Source organism: Eschrichtius robustus, chromosome 12 (assembly GCF_028021215.1).
Source record: "Eschrichtius robustus isolate mEscRob2 chromosome 12, mEscRob2.pri, whole genome shotgun sequence".
NCBI lineage: Eukaryota > Metazoa > Chordata > Mammalia > Artiodactyla > Eschrichtiidae > Eschrichtius > Eschrichtius robustus.
Window position 1 is genome coordinate 98,377,993 of NC_090835.1, and position 16,709 is coordinate 98,394,701.

The window sequence follows — 16,709 nt, forward strand, 5'->3', positions numbered from 1 at the left end:
GGAAACGACGCGGGGGAGAGCCGGTCCCGGCTGCGGCGGCGCGGGCGCGGGGATGAGCCGGCCATGGAGCGACCTCGGCGGGGCGCACTCAGCCGGCCCGCGCTGCGGCGGGGACGCCGCCTGAGCCCGGGCTCCGCGGGGCTTCGGGGCCTCGGACGCTCCGGGGGGGTCCCTGCCGCCGCCTCCAGGAAGGACGGGAGCCCCGCGTGGCGGACACTGCAGCAGTCACCGTACTGAGGCGCCCGAGCCTGCTCCGCCTGCGGCTCGGTGCGCTCTGGGCACCCGGACGCCTGGCCCGGTGCACGGCGGCTGGCGCACCGCGGCGAGCCGGCTGCGGGACTGGCTAGAGGGCTGTGCGTGCGCGTGTTCGACCGGAGATCCGAGCTAAAAGCAGAACCAGGCGGGCCGGAGCAGCCATGCTTCCCGGGGTGGGCGTGTTCGGCACCAGCCTCACGGCCCGTGTCATCATCCCGCTGCTGAAAGACGAGGGCTTCGCGGTGAAGGCGCTCTGGGGCCGCACGCAGGAGGAAGCGGAGGAGCTGGCCAAGGAGATGAGCGTCCCCTTCTACACCAGCCGCATTGACGAGGTGCTGCTGCATCAGGACGTGGACTTGGTGTGCATCAACCTGCCGCCGCCCCTCACCAGGCAGATTGCAGTCAAGACCCTGGGTGAGCGACCCCTCCCCCTCCCCCACCCCATCCCCAAGCCTCGCTCCTTTCATCCCCTGCTGCTTTTCTCCTCTCGCCCTCTCTTCATCCCGGAAGCTTACATGGCATCTACGCCGACCCGGGCACCTGAGATCCCACATCCCACTCGGAGCTTTCTCCTTCCTCATCCCTGGCCTTCCCCACACCTACGCTTCCCCACCACCTGGGCGCGCTTTCACACGCGCGTGGCGCCCAGGCTGCAGGAGGCGGCGTGTGTTCCGGGGAAGTCGACCAGGCTGAGGAAATTCTTAAGATTGGGGACGGGCTGCTCTGAGGGAGACAAAACTAAGTCGCCGGCTGAGTGTGCAGTGCCCGAGTGTGTGCGTGCGTGCGTGCGCGCCTGCGAGAGGCGAGTGCGCGCCCAGGAACGCCGGAATAAAGGGCCCACACGTGTCTCGGGTTTTCTTGGGGGCGATCGACTGCCTGACCGTCAGCAGCTGTGGCGCCCTGCTAGGATAGTTTCTTTCTTCCTGCTGGGAGTTAGTTTAGTGGGAGATTATAGAGATGTGACAACTAGCTGGAATTACTTCCTCTCCGCTGAAAGCAAGGATGGTGAGAGTGGTTGGATGGGGGCGGGGGATCTATTAGGACGTCTTCGTGGCGGGGGGGATGGTGGTCATAGGATAGTAAAGACTAATTTGATGAAAGCAGAGGGAGCTAACTTTCGAGTGCGGCAGCCCAAGAATTGTCTTCCGCGCAGATTTGGAGTATGATCTTAGAATTCTAGGGGATGAGAGCAGTAGTTCCAGAGGCACGGATGCTTTGTGTGGGGAAAGGCCCCATGCTGCCAGTTTCACGTGGAAGCATGCAATAGTCCCACCTTAATTCCCCGCAGGAATAGTTCCTAGGCCTGGTGACAGGCAGGTTGGGGGTGAGCTTACCAGCCTTCACCGTCGGGTTCCCCCACCTAACCCAGGCCGACTGGACCATCTCAGAGCAGAGTATCAGAGTCCCTGCCGTGCCCAGAGGAAGAAGTGCATGTTTTGTCCATCAGCGGTCCTCACACGAACCAGGAAGGCTGCTCACTCCTTAGGTCCCCAGAAAATGTTATTGCCCACCCTTGGAAGTTGGAATTTTTTGTTGGCCAGGAAAGAGACAAAGCTTAGAAGGCAAAAGAGTTAGAAGGCAAGAACTGGGAAGGAACAGAAACCAAGGGTAATTTATGCAATCTTGGAAAGGATGTTTTATTTTTAAAAACAGGCATGGATTTAGGGTAGGTGACATGTACGTATATTTTAATTCTCTCTTCCGAGAACTATGACCAGGATGTTGAACTCTTTCTCCCTAGAAAACCACTTGCATCAGGCCATTCTGTTGTTGACTCGGATGGGACATCCGACAGATTCCTAAGGAGACCGTCCAAGGCTGTCCGTTTTCATGTTAATTTTATTAAGCTTCTGACCTTTGTTGCCTGTTTTCTTTGGCCTTGAATGGAATGTCATTAGGTTCTGGCCAATATTTCTTTTCTGTTTGATCGAATATATACGTTCGGTAGCTTACCTCTGTGCTCACAGTGGATCTGTGCATATTCAGTAGATGATCACCATCTTATAGCATAAATCTATGAGGGCAACTCATGTAAGACGGGTCCGTCTTGAGCCCGGTCTCTGCTAGAGGGCTTACGACCTATCACATCAGAAAGACCTGGTTGTCACATTCCCCCCCCCAACCCCAGCACAGCCCTCCAGGTCAGACCCGCAGAGCAGCCCTAGAGCATGTCTCCTGGAGGGTGGCAATTTGGGAAACAGGGATGTTCCTGTTTTCTGACCATCTCTGGTACTTTAACCATGAAAGCATTTGGGGGCTCTGGCTTTGGGGGAAGTGGCACAAATTATACCTTTCTAGATACTTCTTCTGTTCTTGTTTTCAGAAACCCCTATGAGTTTTCTTTTTCCTTGACAAGACTGAGGTGGGTTACCTTTTCAAAAGCAAGTGTCAGAGGCATAAGAAATAGCTTTGGTTTAATCATCATGACTGAGGAATAGGGGTTTGTTCATATTTTCATGCTAAGTCTTGGGCTTTGTAATTTTTCTTTAATTCCTGATTTCACAGGTAATCAGACTACCTGATTCTGAGGTAGTCTCTGCTTGTAGGAAATGTGGAGGCTTTGGATTTAGATGTGGCTGGACCGTAGGCTGTTCCAGGCTTCATCTTCAGTGGAAAATCCCCAAACATGGCTCTTCTTCCCATTGTACCTGCGAGTACCCGGTGGGGCGGTCATCTTGGTGTGCTGTGCTGTCACAGTTAGAGGTTCAACACATACGACACAGGAAGTGAAAAACCCCAAACAGTTATTGGGCCGGTCTGGCCGTTGGAGGTTTGTAGATATTAGTGGTTGCCTGGAATTGAAACAAGCCAAACTTGATTAGTCCTGGCCTCATCGTCTTGTCCTTCTTTGAGTTGCTTGCCCAGCAGTGGTGAGAGATCTGTGACCCTGGATCCATACTGGTCATGGGCCTGTCGAGGTGAGGGGCTGTGACCAGTATGGAGGCATAAAACTTGCAGTCAATTGAATCACAACACCCTCCTTTGATTTCTAAAAATTTCCTTGAAATCCCTTTCTAAGCGAACTAGGCATTTCTCTGTTGGAGAGACTCTTCTGCAATGTATAATTTCTACAGCATCCAGGGCTGCCTCTTGTTATGTACCGACTGTGTGCAACGTGGTAAGTGCTCTATATGAAATGTTTCATTTCTTTTTTTTTTTTTTTAATAAATTTATTTATTTATTTATTTTTGCTGTGTTGGGTCTTCGTTTCTGTGCGAGGGCTTTCTCTAGTTGCAGCGAGCGGGGGCCACTCTTCATCGCGGTGCACGGGCCTCTCACTGTCGCGGCCTCTCTTGTTGCGGAGCACAGGCTCCGAACGCGCAGGCTCAGTAGTTGTGGCTCACGGGCCCAGTTGCTCCGCGGCACGTGGGATCTTCCCAGACCAGGGCTCGAACCCGTGTCCCCTGCATTGGCAGGCAGATTCTCGACCACTGCGCCACCAGGGAAGCCCAAATGTTTCATTTCTTGACTAAAATAATCCTCTAAGGTAGCTGTTTGTCCCACCTTACAGATGAGGCTGGAGTTGAATTGCTCAAGGACATGTGTCTCCCCCCAAGTCATTGCTTCCTCCCCCATCCCCTAAACTTGCTCCTTTGCCTCACTTCCTTCTCTCAGAGAGTGGCAGCCCAGGTGAGATGGTTGGAGGGATCCTTTGTTGTGTGTCTACCCCACTCATGGAATCAGTTCCCAAATCTGGTTGATGCCAATCCCTCATCCCTCTTGTATCTGTTCCCTCTTCTGCATCATTACTTCCTCCGTAGAAGGAGCTAGGCCCTGACCGCATCGGAAATAGGCTTCAGTCTGCCCCTCGCCACCCTCGCCTCTATCCACCTTCCACTCTGCTGCCAGAATTACTTTGAAGAACTGCAAACCTGATCACATTACTGCTCCCCCATTTCATCACTTCTAGGAAAAGCCCCAGCTTCTCGGCATGACCAGCAAGACCTGGCCTCTGACGAGCCTGCCCAGCTTCATGTCCTGCTGGTGGTTCTGGAACCCCACGCGCTTCAGCTAAACCAAACTGCAGGTGTTTCCTGGAAAGGCCCTTGTTCCTCCATGTGTCCGTGCCTCTGTCAGGAATACCCTTCTGCCTCGTGTGTGTGATGGATGCCTGTTCATCCAGCCTCAGCCCCAGGGGTACCTCCTCCCGGAATCCTTCCCCTTCCTCAATCCCGCCTCCCCCCATACCCATCTGTGGTCTCAGCACTGCGTGCCTCCATCTTTTCTTGCACTTACTTTAATGCATTTGCTTAAAAAGTAGATTTTATTTAGTTATTATAAATAGGTTATAGATTCACGTGGTACAAGTTTCAAGTGCTCTAACACACTTGAAATAGTACACAGTGAAGAGGAAATGTTCCCCAGCTCCATCCTTCGACTGGAGGCAATCACGGTTATAAGTTTTTTTTGTCTCCTTTTGATGACTTTTCTAAGTATGGACTGGTGAATATGTGTGTTGAGAATTTGAAAAATATTTTTCACACAGTTAGTAACATCTTATACTTACTGTTATATACTTTGCTTTCATCGTGCAACAATATGATCTTGAAAATTTGTGTATATATACACATAGATGGATATTCAAAACTCAGAATGTAAAAGTATCCTTGCTCCTATTTTTGGCTGCGTAGTATTTCACGGTATGGGATAAACCAAAATTTACTTAAACAGTTCCCTATTATTCAACATTTAGGTTGTTTCCAACCTTTTGTTTTTGTTTTATTTTTTTATACAGCAGATTCTTATTAGTTACCTATTTTATACGTATTAGTGTATATATGTCGATCCCAATCTCCCAGTTCATCCCACCACGTCCCCTCCCCCTTTCCCCGCTTGGTGTCCATACATTTGTTCTCTACATCTGTGTCTCTATTTCTGCCTTGCAAACCGGTTCATCTGTACTGTTTTTCTAGATTCCACATATATGCGTTAATATACGGTATTTGTTTCTCTCTTTCTGACTTACTTCACTCTGTATGACAGCCTCTAGGTCCATCCACGTCTCTACAAATGACCTGATTTTGTTCCTTTTTATGGCTGAGTAACATTCCATTGTATATATGTACCACAACTTCTTTATCCATTCGTCTGTCGATGGGCATTTAGGTTGCTTCCATGACCTGGCTATTGTAAATAGTGCTGCAATGAACATTGGGGTGCATGTGTCTTTCTGAATTATGGTTTTCTCTGGGTATATGCCCAGTAGTGGGATTGCTGAGTCATATGGTAATTCTGTTTTTAGTTTTTTAAGGAACCTCCAGACTGTTCTCCATAGGGGCTGTATCAATTTACATTCCCACCAACAGTGCAAGAGGGTTCCCTTTTCTCCACACCCTCTCCAGCATTTATTGTGTGTAGATTTTCTGATGATGGCCATTCTAACCGTGTGAGGTGATACCTCATTGTAATTTTGATTTGCATTTCTCTAATAATTACTGATGTTGAGCAGTTTTTCATGTGCCTCTTGGCCATCTGTATGTCTTCTTTGAAGAAATGTCTATTTAGGTCTTCTGCCCATTTTTTGACTGGGTTGTTTGTTTTTTTTTTAATATTGAGCTGCATGAGCTGTTTATATATTTTGGAGATTAATCCTTTGTCCGTTGATTCGTTTGCACATATTTTCTCCCGTTTCCAACCTTTTGCTTATACAAACTTGTAATGAATAATCGAGAGCAGATGTCATTTTGCACACACGCCCGTGTGCTCGTAGAATGACTACGTGAGTTCTTTATCACAGTTGGTGATAATCTCTTTCATTTGTTTGCTTGTTCTTCTCTTTGTTATTTGTCTCCCCAGTTAGAATGTAAGTTCTTTGAGGGGGTGGAGCCTTTGTCTGCTTGGCTCACCCAGTTGCCTTTTCTCCCCTAGACAGTGCCAGGCACTGAGTCACCTCATAGGCACACTATAAATATTTCTTTTTTTTTCTTTTTTTTAAAAATAAATATATTTATTTTGTTTTTGGCTGCATTGGGTCTTCGTTGCTGCACGTGGGCTTTCTCTAGTTGCGGCGAGCGGGGGCTACTCTTCATTGCAGTGCGCAGGCTTCTCATTGTGGAGCACGGGCTCTCGGCGCATGGGCTTCAGTAGTTGTGGCACGTGGGTTCAGTAGTTGTGGCTCGTGGGCTCTAGAGCACGGGCTCAGTAGTTGTGGCACACGGGCTTAGTTGCTCCGCGGCATGTGGGATCTTCCCGGACCAGGGCTCGAACCCGTGTCCCCTGCATTGGCAGGCAGATTCCTAACCACTGCGCCACCAGGGAAGCCCTATAAATATTTCTTGAATGCCAAGTGAATGCTTTTCATGGAATGAATGAATGCTTGGCTTATCAAGAGGATGTGTCGATCAATACAGAACATTTTTGTCCTGCATCCAATGGCACGGTACCTCTCAAACTTTAATTTGCGGTTGCCTTACCTGGGGATCTTGTCAAAAATGCAGATTCCAGGGTGGGACCTGAGATTCAGAATTTCCATCCAGCTCCCAGGTGGTTTAGATGCTGCCACAGCCAGACGCAGAGGCTGATGGGTGTCTGCCTTTGGGAAAAGAAGACATCCATGGCCTTGAGTCGTTCACCTGGCAGGGGAGCTGTGCTAAAATACCTGTTGCCTTTGTGTGTCATGTGGTGACATCTGTTTTCCTGGTCCCTGCCCTGGCTTTTGGAGATAGTAGTGCAGGCTCCCTTGGGAAAGTCTCTCTGGGGGATGGATGGCGCTTTGGGGATAGTGGATAAGGCTGCAGAGTTTCAGTGAGCCTTGACCTTGCTGCACACTGATCTTGCCCCAACTTGTTTGGCATCATTAGCTGCAGACTGGGAGCGCTATGTCCTTTTCTGCCCTACTTCACAGTGTCAGCGAATTGCTCAAGGTTGCGGAGGACTGCTGGGACCGGCCTGAGAGAGCGGGAAGGAAACGGGGCCGCACTGGTCATGGTTGCCACACTAGCAGAGATAGGGCTGCGGATAACGAAATGGTGTATTTGGACTTGACGGTCACCATCTGAAACTCCAGCAAACCCTGCATTTCCTGTTCTTCCTTCAAGTCTGTTCTCGATCAATGCCTGTCTGAAGACTGTAGTAAATGTGATTGCATTTTTCTCTGAGTTTCCGCCCCTGAACGTGGAGACAAATGATTTCGGTCTACTGATTTGGTTTAGGGTTGAGGAAGCTCTGGGGCATTATGTAAATGAAAGAAATGACTCTATTTACTCTTAGGAAAAGTCAAGCATCACCAGCCTCATTTTATCTAATTGAAATTAGGCTCGGGTGAGTGATTATTTTGTTGATGGTATCTGGTTTTGCAAACGTACAATTTTGCAGAAGCTTATATTGGAGAAGGGAGAAGCCAAATGAAGAAGTTGGACATTTTGATACCTGAAACTGGGAAAGAACAACAAAAAAAGTGAAAATAAATAGCATGGTTTAAGGGTTTCATTGAGAAAGTAATGTACAGGCAATTAGTTCTATATTTTGATTCAGGGAAATCATGGTCCAGCAAAGACAATCATGATTTAAGATGTGGTGATACACAAAACTAACTGGGAAAATTTGGCAGTTTACAACTGTATGGCTTTGGGAGAGGTAATGTCCTTCCTGAGCCTCATTTTTTTTCATCAGTAAAATGGAGCTAAAGATACTATCATATAGAGTTGATATGACAGTTAAAATGAGGGGAATAGATAAAGACCTCGTCCATGGCCCCTCTTCAGTTGTCTGCATAGACTCAATAAATGTTAGTTCTGCTTCTTCCCACTGTGGTCAGTTATTTAGCCTATTCCAAATGGTGCTTCTGAAGATTTATTTTCCCTCGTTTTTCTGATGAGACGATTCCTTTCTGCTAGACTCAGAAAATACAGTCAAAAGTTTTTTTATTTTAAAAAGGGAATATGCATAAGCCAAGCTTCAGGTGCTGTCTTGGCTGAAAATCTAGTACTTGCTTCCCAGATACGTGACCTAGAAAGTGCTGATGGTGTTACCAGGAACTCACCGTCCTCCTGTGAAGCTTTATCATCACCGTGGCAAGGATGCAGGGCTGCCTCATGGAACTCGGGGCCGGGATGTAGCTGGGTCTCAGTAGTACCTGGAAACCATGAGCTCCTGGAATTTTACCGTTTTGCGTTCTGCTCCTCTCCATGTGTCGCCCTCGTCACCCGTCCCTCTTCAGAGCAACCTCCTCTGCTTCCTGGGCTCGTGTGACGGGCAGAACGCTGTCCGCATGTAGCTCCCAAACAGAAATATTACTGGTTCAGCCACCTGAAAAGTGCAGTCCTCGCCTTGCTTCCCCGCCCCCAGCTGTCCCTGCTTGTGCCTGATGCTGTCTCCCGGCTCAGTCTTTTTGGAGATTCTCTCGCAACGTGGGGGACCACTCTCCTGGAGGGCAGTGGGGGTGGAGGGATTGAGTGGTCATTCTGAGCTGGGCCACGCTCCACAAAGGTGCTGATTATGAGAACATAGACTTGGGTGAAGACTTTACAGATGTGGACATTTCTTGATTACGTAGGTTCTTTGTCTACTTTGTGAAATACACATTTGGCATTTTGCTGCTCTTCTCATGACCGTAGTGAGACAGCAGAGAGAAAAATATATGTCATGATGAGATGATGCCAACCTTGTTAGGATTATTAAATTTAGGGTGTGCATATGTTGCAAGTCGGTGATGGGAGAGCAGATAAACGTGACCGACTCCATGGAGTTTAATGGTCGTCTGCCTTATTGAGTGCCACCTCCTGTGTGGCATGTGCCAGCAGAGGACCACCAGGAGACAGAGACCCTTTGAGTTCAAGTATTAGCTTAGGACCTCTAAGGAGCCAGGAAAGACTGAGGTCCCGGAGGAAGAAGGATTTCTGCTTTCAGGCTGCTTTCCTGCTGGAAACTGCCACGTCAGCTCTTCCCGGGTCTCCAGCCTGCTGGCCTGTCCTGCAAATTGCCAGTCCCCATCATGGCATGAGCCCCATCACGGCATGAGCCAATTCCTTAAAAATAAACCCCACCCCCCCTCTCTATGTATACATATCCTGTTGGTTCTGTTTCTCTGGAGAATCCTGACGAGTACAGATTTTGGCTGGATCAAGGCCACCTGGCCAGGCAAGCTGGGCCGTGAGACACCTGGCAGACGTGTCACACAGACGTGGGCTTGGAGAGACTTGTTGGTGGAGGAGCAGCTCTGGGGAGCTCAGCTGATGGGTGTGGGCCCCTAGGAGAGCATTCACTGAACATTGTTCTCTAAGCCAGGAGACCTGGGGGGTGGGGGGTTCTTTTTATTTCAGACTCAAGCCAAAGGGAATGTTGGGAAGAGACTTAGCCACATTCACCGCTGAGAGCCACGCTGACCCCTCGCCCTGATGGTTCTACACCTGTCAGCAGGGCTTTGGGGGAGCTCGTCTCTCAGGTTTGGGCCAGTCTGGGATGCCTTGGGGTTTAGACTTTCCTTGAGAATTGTTAATGAGTATGAAAGAACTTGGAAAAATGACTTTACATTAAAATGACATGAATTGTTTTTTAAATTTCCAATTTCCAACTATAATAGCCCTTAGGGTATTGAGATGCTCTTGTAGTTAGCATAATATCCATAAACTGAAACTGTAGTTTTGAAGCCCAAAATTAAGTTGGTTTGCAGCTTTAGCATTGCTTTTTAAAAAACAAGAAAAACAAAAAAACCAGCTTAATTGAGATATGCTTTATATATCGTAAATTTACCCACTGTAAGTGATTTCATGATTTTTAGTAAACTTATGTGATTGTGAAAGTATCACCACAAAAAGTTTTAGAATACTTCCAACATCTCCAAAAGTTTCCTCATGCTTGTTTTTGGCCAATCCCTGTTCTCACTCCTAGCCCCAGGCAACCACTGACCTGCTTTTTGTTTCTCACATTTTGCCTTTCCTAGCAGTTTCATATAAATGGAGTCATAGAATATGTAGTCTTTTAAGTCCGGCTTCTTTCACCTAGCGTGTTTTCGATGTTCGACTGTGTTGTTGCATGTATCAGAAGTTTATTCTTTTTTTATTGCCAAGTGATATTCCATTGTATGGCTGGAACACATTTTATTTATCCATTCACCATTCAATGGATATTTGTATTGTTTCCAGTTTTTAGCTATTGTGAATAATGCTGCTGTGAACATTTGCATACAAGTCTTTTGTAGACCCATGTTTTCATTTCTTTGGAACAGATATCTAGGAGTGAAATTGATGGGTTATATAGTACGTATATTTAATTTTTTAAGAAACTGCCAAACCTGTCCAAAGCAGCTGTACCACTTTATATTCCTACTGGCTAGGTAGGGAATTCTAATTTCTCTACATCATCACCCACACTTGATATTGTCAGTCTTCCTGCTTATAGCCATTATAGATAGTGCATAGGGGTATCTCATTATGATTTTGATTTGCGTTTCCTAATGACTAATAATGTTGGGCACCTTTTCATGTGCTTATTAGCCAGTCATATATCTTCCTTGGTGAAATGTCTATTCAAATCTCTTGACCATTTTTAAATGGGGTTGTTTGTCATCTTGTTATTGAGTTAGAAGCAGTGGTTTTACGATTTTGTTATGTTGTTAAGTTAGGGGTAGGTTTTTGGGGGGTTTTAAAGACTTCTATTTTTGATTTTGGAACCAGATACAGCTGAACTAATTCTCCAACCCAAGCGAAATTAGCTTTGCCAAATAGTCATTGAAATGGTTCACTATTTAAAAGAGCGAGACAATCATGTGAGCGGATTTTGACGACTAGCTCTCCCGCGTTGCCCTGGGCCCTGATGAGATACAGAACACCCTTTGAGGGACATTCCTAATTTGAAGATTTTCAGAAGTGCTCTAGGACCTTTCAATTACTTATTTTGTCCAGTGTCTGGAGAGTGTTTCTCTCTCTTTTTTTTTTTTTTCTTCATTTATTTTTCTTTAATGGCCTTTAAAGAATGGCCTTTGTTCTTGAGAGAAGATAAGCGTACGCAAGCACACAGCAATGCAACAAAACATATGATTAAGTACAGTATGAATCTTTATACTGCAATGGCAGGAAGTGTTTGCTTAAGGCAGTTGAGTAACCCCAAAATATCAGTATTGGGTTAAGGGTTGGCTACCCGGGTAGCTTGACAATGCCAGTCTGTAAAGGGTGCTAGAACAAAGGGGAAAAGTAGAGAAAATGTTTGAACAGAATTCTCTTCATAAAAAGTGCTGTGTGGATGGAATGGGAGATGCAACAGAGTGAGACTTGGGAAGGGGCTTCCTCTAATAGGGGGTGAAGTATTGCCATGTTGTCCTCTAGAAGGGCTGGCCCAGGTTCACTGATGAGCTTTTGGTTTGATGAGGGAGGAGCTTGAGTTTGAGGTTAGAGCTAAAATGCACAGCGCCTGTGAGAAAAGGCCACACTGGTCCCCAGCGCCCGTCCCCTCAGGCAGCCTGGGTCCCTGAGGAGGTGGCCTTGCAGATAATGGATGTTGCCTGAGAGCTGAGGACAGAGGAATTCCTGAGGGCTGAAGGGTTTGGGAAGAACCTTTGGAGGAGGTGGGGCTTATAGGGGGACCAAGAAGCGGGGGTCGGATTTAAATAACTGAAAGGGAGTTGTAGGAGCCTCTATGATGTAAAATCCTCTTCAGGGAACCACCTGGCCCTGTAGCAGCACTCTGAGGAAAAATTATGTTTCCTGCAGTCGACCACTATAGGTCGTGCTCAGGTTCTGGTTTTGTGCTGTGGCGGACGGTGGGCGTCTTTCTGTTACACGGTCGAGGCCCTTGTGGTCCAAGGGGCGAGGCGGGCTGGGGCTGGGAGTCACCGTGTGAGAAGGGGTGAAGGACTCTCCTTGGAGGAGGACACTCAGTGCATGAGAGGTGGACGTGCTCGGCAGCATTAGGAGGCGAGAGCTCGTAGAGATGATGACCGCGAAGCTTCGGCAGAGGAGACCGCCGCGTGGGAGATGGTTTCAGGGAGCGGCCCCGGCGGCGGGATGTATAGTTAGTTCTTGACTTGGGACCCGGAGTCAGTTAACAGGGCCTTGCTAGGTGAGAGCGCTGGCTGGGCTCTCAGAAGATCCCCACCCGTGACACGCTGCGTACTCATTGCTGTATTTCATAAGGAAAAGTTCTTTCCTTTTCCAGGTTTCCAAAAAAATGTTGAATTTGGTGTCATCTGTAGAAAGTAAAGTGAGGTATCCGGATGCTTTTGTCATCAGGGGGAAAGTTGACTGGTTTTAAGAGGCTGCCCCGTCCTATGGCCTGGCGTTGAGTCTCGGCCTTGCCACATTCTACGTGGCTGGGAGTCCTCCACTTAACTCTCCTGAGCCTCTGTTTCTTTATGTGTAAAACAGAGATAATAAACATACCTAACTCAGAAGGTTGTAGACATAAACAGGGATCTGTTTAAAGTGAGGGCTCAAAAAACATGGGGGGACTTCCCTGGTGGCGCAGTGGTTAAGAATCCGCCTGCCAGTGCAGGGAACACGGGTTCAAGCCCTGGTCTAGGAAGATTCCACATGCTGTGGAGCAACTAAGCCCGTGCGCCACAGCTACTGAGCCTGCGCTCTAGAGCCCGTGCTCCACAACAAGAGAGGCCACTACAATGAGAAGCCCGCGCCTCACAACGAAGAGTAGCCCCTGCTTGCCAAAATTAGAGAAAGCCCGCGCACAGCAATGAAGACCCAACGCAGCCAAAAATAAATTAAAAAATTTAAAAACAAAACAAAAAAAACAAGAAAAAACATGGGAATCCTGCTTAATCAGGACTTACTATGGTGAGCTTCCGTCCATTCATTCTTCCCTTGAACAGATCTTCATTGAGCGCCAGCTGTATACCAGGCACTCTCTAGATCTATGCTTTGCAATACAGTAGTGACTAACCATACATGGCTCTATGAATTTACATAAATTAAAACTAAATAAAAGAAAGAATCCGGGTCCTCAGTTGCCCTAGCCCCATTTCAGGTGCTCGAAAACCACATGTGGCCAGCTGGAGGCTACCATACTGGACACTGCAGCATAGAACGTTTCCATCATTGTAGAAACTTCTATTGGACAGCCCTCATCCCTAGGCTGGGGGTTCGGCTGTGAACAAAGCAGCCATTTATGCTTGATGTAAACAGGGAGTTTTGAGAAATCCAAACTTTTGGGTGTGTTTCCTTTTTTTCCAGGATTGGGATCCTAGGGAGTCCATAGTGTGGGTTATTGGAGTCTCGTAAGTAGTTAGTGGATGTTTAATGACGTGTAGGTACCACTTTCCCTATTTATTAGTAAGGACTCTTATTAATAAGAAGGAGAAGTGCTGTGGAAAGTCTCCTAAAATCCCCTTTAAATGTCGGGAACGCACAACCAGATAAGTGACACTATGCCCCACCTTGGGGTCCTCCCAGGGGCTTTGGGTAGCAGGTGGCACAGATGAGGCTGAGTGATGCCAGGTCAGGAATGCAGCTTCTCTCGCTAGAGATGCTTCCTTAGCCTCTCAGCAACCCCCTGAGGTTTTCCTTGCTTTTGGCCAATGTAGAGCCCAAAGCACGGAGAAGCCAAAGGACTTAAGAGTCTGCACCTGGGGGTAGTGGGGGAAGGGACTAGATCCAGGCCCCTTAATCTCGAGAGAACCCCAGAGGACACTTCCTGCCGGTTCTGGGGCCTGGGCATGGGGGAGAATACCGCCTGCCTCCCCTCTCCATGGCCAACGCTCTGCAGCTCTGGGGGAAATGAATGTTCTGACTCAATTCCTCCTCTCCCCTCCCTCCGTCCTCCCTTCCTGCGAGGGGAAAGGCTACACAGGCACTCAAGCATGAAGCCTCAGCGAATAGGTAATTACTATTTTGGTAATTATTATTGCTTTTTTTCCCCTTCAAGTCCCATTAACTTTGTGAAAGCAATACCCATCTGTGTGAGTGTTCCTTAGGGAATCGGGTCTGTGAAATTCCAGCTAATTGGAGCTTGGAGGGAGCGGTGAGTGCCTTTGTGAGGGTGTGAGCACACACATGCCTCCCACGGAATGTATCTTGACTGAAGTCAAGGGCAACGTCAGGGTTTTAGAAGACTTGTCATTTAAATTTGTCACTGGCAGCGCTCTCATCTCCTACAAGACTATGAATAATCGAAAGTGGGTGGTGGAAAATGAGATTTTTTTTCTCTGCTCTGCCTCTTCTCCTTTTCCAATAGAGCTGGGGCACCAGAGGAGAAAAAAGCAGCAGGTGTAAACATTTTGGGGAAAAAGAAACCAATGCCACACGATTCTGCTTGTTTGAACTTTTGTTCCTTCCAGCACCACCCACATGGGACATTTGTGTACACGGCACAGTGTTGCTCTCAGGGAGTCCTGGGGACAGGTTTAGAGCCCCTGGGGACATAGCCTGTCTGACTTAGTATGCACAGCCGTTCACATCGAGGGCACAGAGGCAGCCCGGCTTTCCCCGCGAGGCCTGCGGGTACCACAATGCCGCGTTTGTCTGTGGACCTGAGACGTAGCCACGGGTGCTGACCCCAGTGCAGTGGGCCGCCGTCCACAGCCTGCCCATGGGGGAGTTCCACGGGGATTGTGCACCCAAGCACCTGGCATTTGCTTTTCTCCTTTCCAGCCCCTGTGACCCAGGATGACACAGCCAGGTGTGCTCATCACCTCCAGGTGCTGGGGGAGCCAGTGGGACTGAAGGGGTCACACCCTCCAACAGGGGTTCCCTGAGTGGGTATTTATCAGTTTTCAAACTAGTTCAACACTTGTATTCACAATCCATTTATTAAGTGCCTACAATGTGTGTGGCATTGTTCTTGGTCATTGGGGGTGAGAAGAGGTCAAAGACATATAAGATATGATAACTATTCTGAAAAGAACTTATAATCTATCTAGAACCTACCCATCCCTTTTGGAATGAGAAGAGGAACTAACATTTTACTGAGTACTTCATACCAGGTCCAGAGTCAGGCACACGTGTCACCTCATTCCCACCTCACAACCAAGCTTCACGGTGGGCATTTAGCGTCTCCATCTTACAAGTGAGAAGTTTAATTGGAGAGAGGTTAAATGTCACAATCATTGATTCTAAGACACATTTTTTTTTTTCACACTTCAACATCTAAAATAGGGACCTGACTTATAATCGATGTCAGGTCATAGTTTAATTGGCAGTGGCTTTTCTTTCTTGGTAGTAAGTAAAATCATCATAGGTCTTGGCAGTGGTGGCTTAGATTCTGTGAAACAGGGTATTTTGTCAGGTTCACCCAGCTAAGGAGAAGTGGAATGAGAATTTGACGTAGGACTGCCTGACTCCAAAGCTTGTGTTATTTCCAGCACAATATGCTGCAAAATCCGTGCGCCATATGCACAAAGTCCATGGGGCTTTCACAGACGTAGTATGAAAAGGGGGAAATGGTGACTAAATTGGAGCTCACGTCATCTATTCCATCACTGTGGGGACACTAGCTGGGGAACTGCACGTGTCAAACAGGATGTTGAGAGATTGAGAAAATGTTGTCTCATTGTCTTCCTTTCTCTGCTGATTATAACTCATCGTTGAAAGAGGCCAAAAATAAATGGCAAACTCTTGTGTGGACAAGGTGGAAACAGGAGCGAGGTAGTCCTCCCTCGGTTCCGTGTGTTCTGGGCTGAGGGCCATGTTTTCACCTGCAGGGACCCATGGGGGATGTGACTAATGGTCGTAGGTACAGTGGCCTCTTTAGTGTCCTGGAGAACCCTGATAGGAGACTCAGGCCAGCTCCCTCCCCAGCATGGCTGAATTCTGGGAAGTCCCCAAGCGCGGGCCTGGATGTGCGTATTGTTGTCACACTGCCCTCTGGTCAGCTCACTCAGGTATGAAGGAAGGGCTGTGGAATTCCACAGCTGACCTGGATTCAGCAAGCAGTGCCAAGGACCGGGGCAGGGGGAGAAACAGCCAATGCGGCTGCCGCAGTTTGCAAGTCGTAGGCTTGGCCTGCGTGGCCCCGTCTGCTTAAACGAGTCTGGTCTCACGATGGGCTTTGACCAAGTCATTCTCCTGAGCAGCTGGTGTGAAAAGCAGACAGATAGAAGGGAGATGGGCCGGTGATTTGGTGTCTCATGGGAGGCTGTGTGGAATGGGGGACAGAGACCCCGTGACATGTCTTGGAGGGACCGATCCCCTAACACCCAAGGGAAACTGAGTCTCAGAGGAGTTGACTGGCAGCTTGGTGGCCACACAGCTAATCATTGACAGGTGAGTCAGGACGGAAGCCGGGTCCCTAGAGCCTGTTCTTTTCACCTTCTCAGACATTTAATCACTCGGGGCCTGTGTTTCCCCAACAATGAAAAAAATGGGAGGTTGACTTCTGGGAAGCTCTCCTGAGGAAATAACCTCGAATAATAACGATGAAAACACGCGCACACACAATAGTGTTCAGTGAAGTCTTATTTACGTTATGAAACACTAGAAACAAACATAAATGTTCCACAGTAGGGAAGCAGTTAGGTAAATATGGTAAATATAGTTGATTAAATACTAAATAGCCATTGGAATCGTGTAGAG

The 16,709-nt window shown here is 47.9% G+C and overlaps 1 protein-coding gene across 2 annotated transcripts in view; it reads left to right on the forward strand.

Moving 5' to 3' along the window:
- Positions 1–416: 416 nt before the first annotated feature.
- Positions 417–16,709, forward strand: part of GFOD1 (Gfo/Idh/MocA-like oxidoreductase domain containing 1) — a 106,121-nt gene continuing 89,828 nt past the window's right edge. The window contains exon 1 of one of the 2 annotated variants that reach the window (XM_068558147.1): positions 417–669. In XM_068558147.1, coding sequence (XP_068414248.1) covers positions 417–669 — 253 coding nt within the window. Of the gene's footprint in view, positions 670–1,127; positions 1,261–16,709 lie in introns of those variants that run through there. The other variant, XM_068558148.1, reaches the window with a different exon arrangement.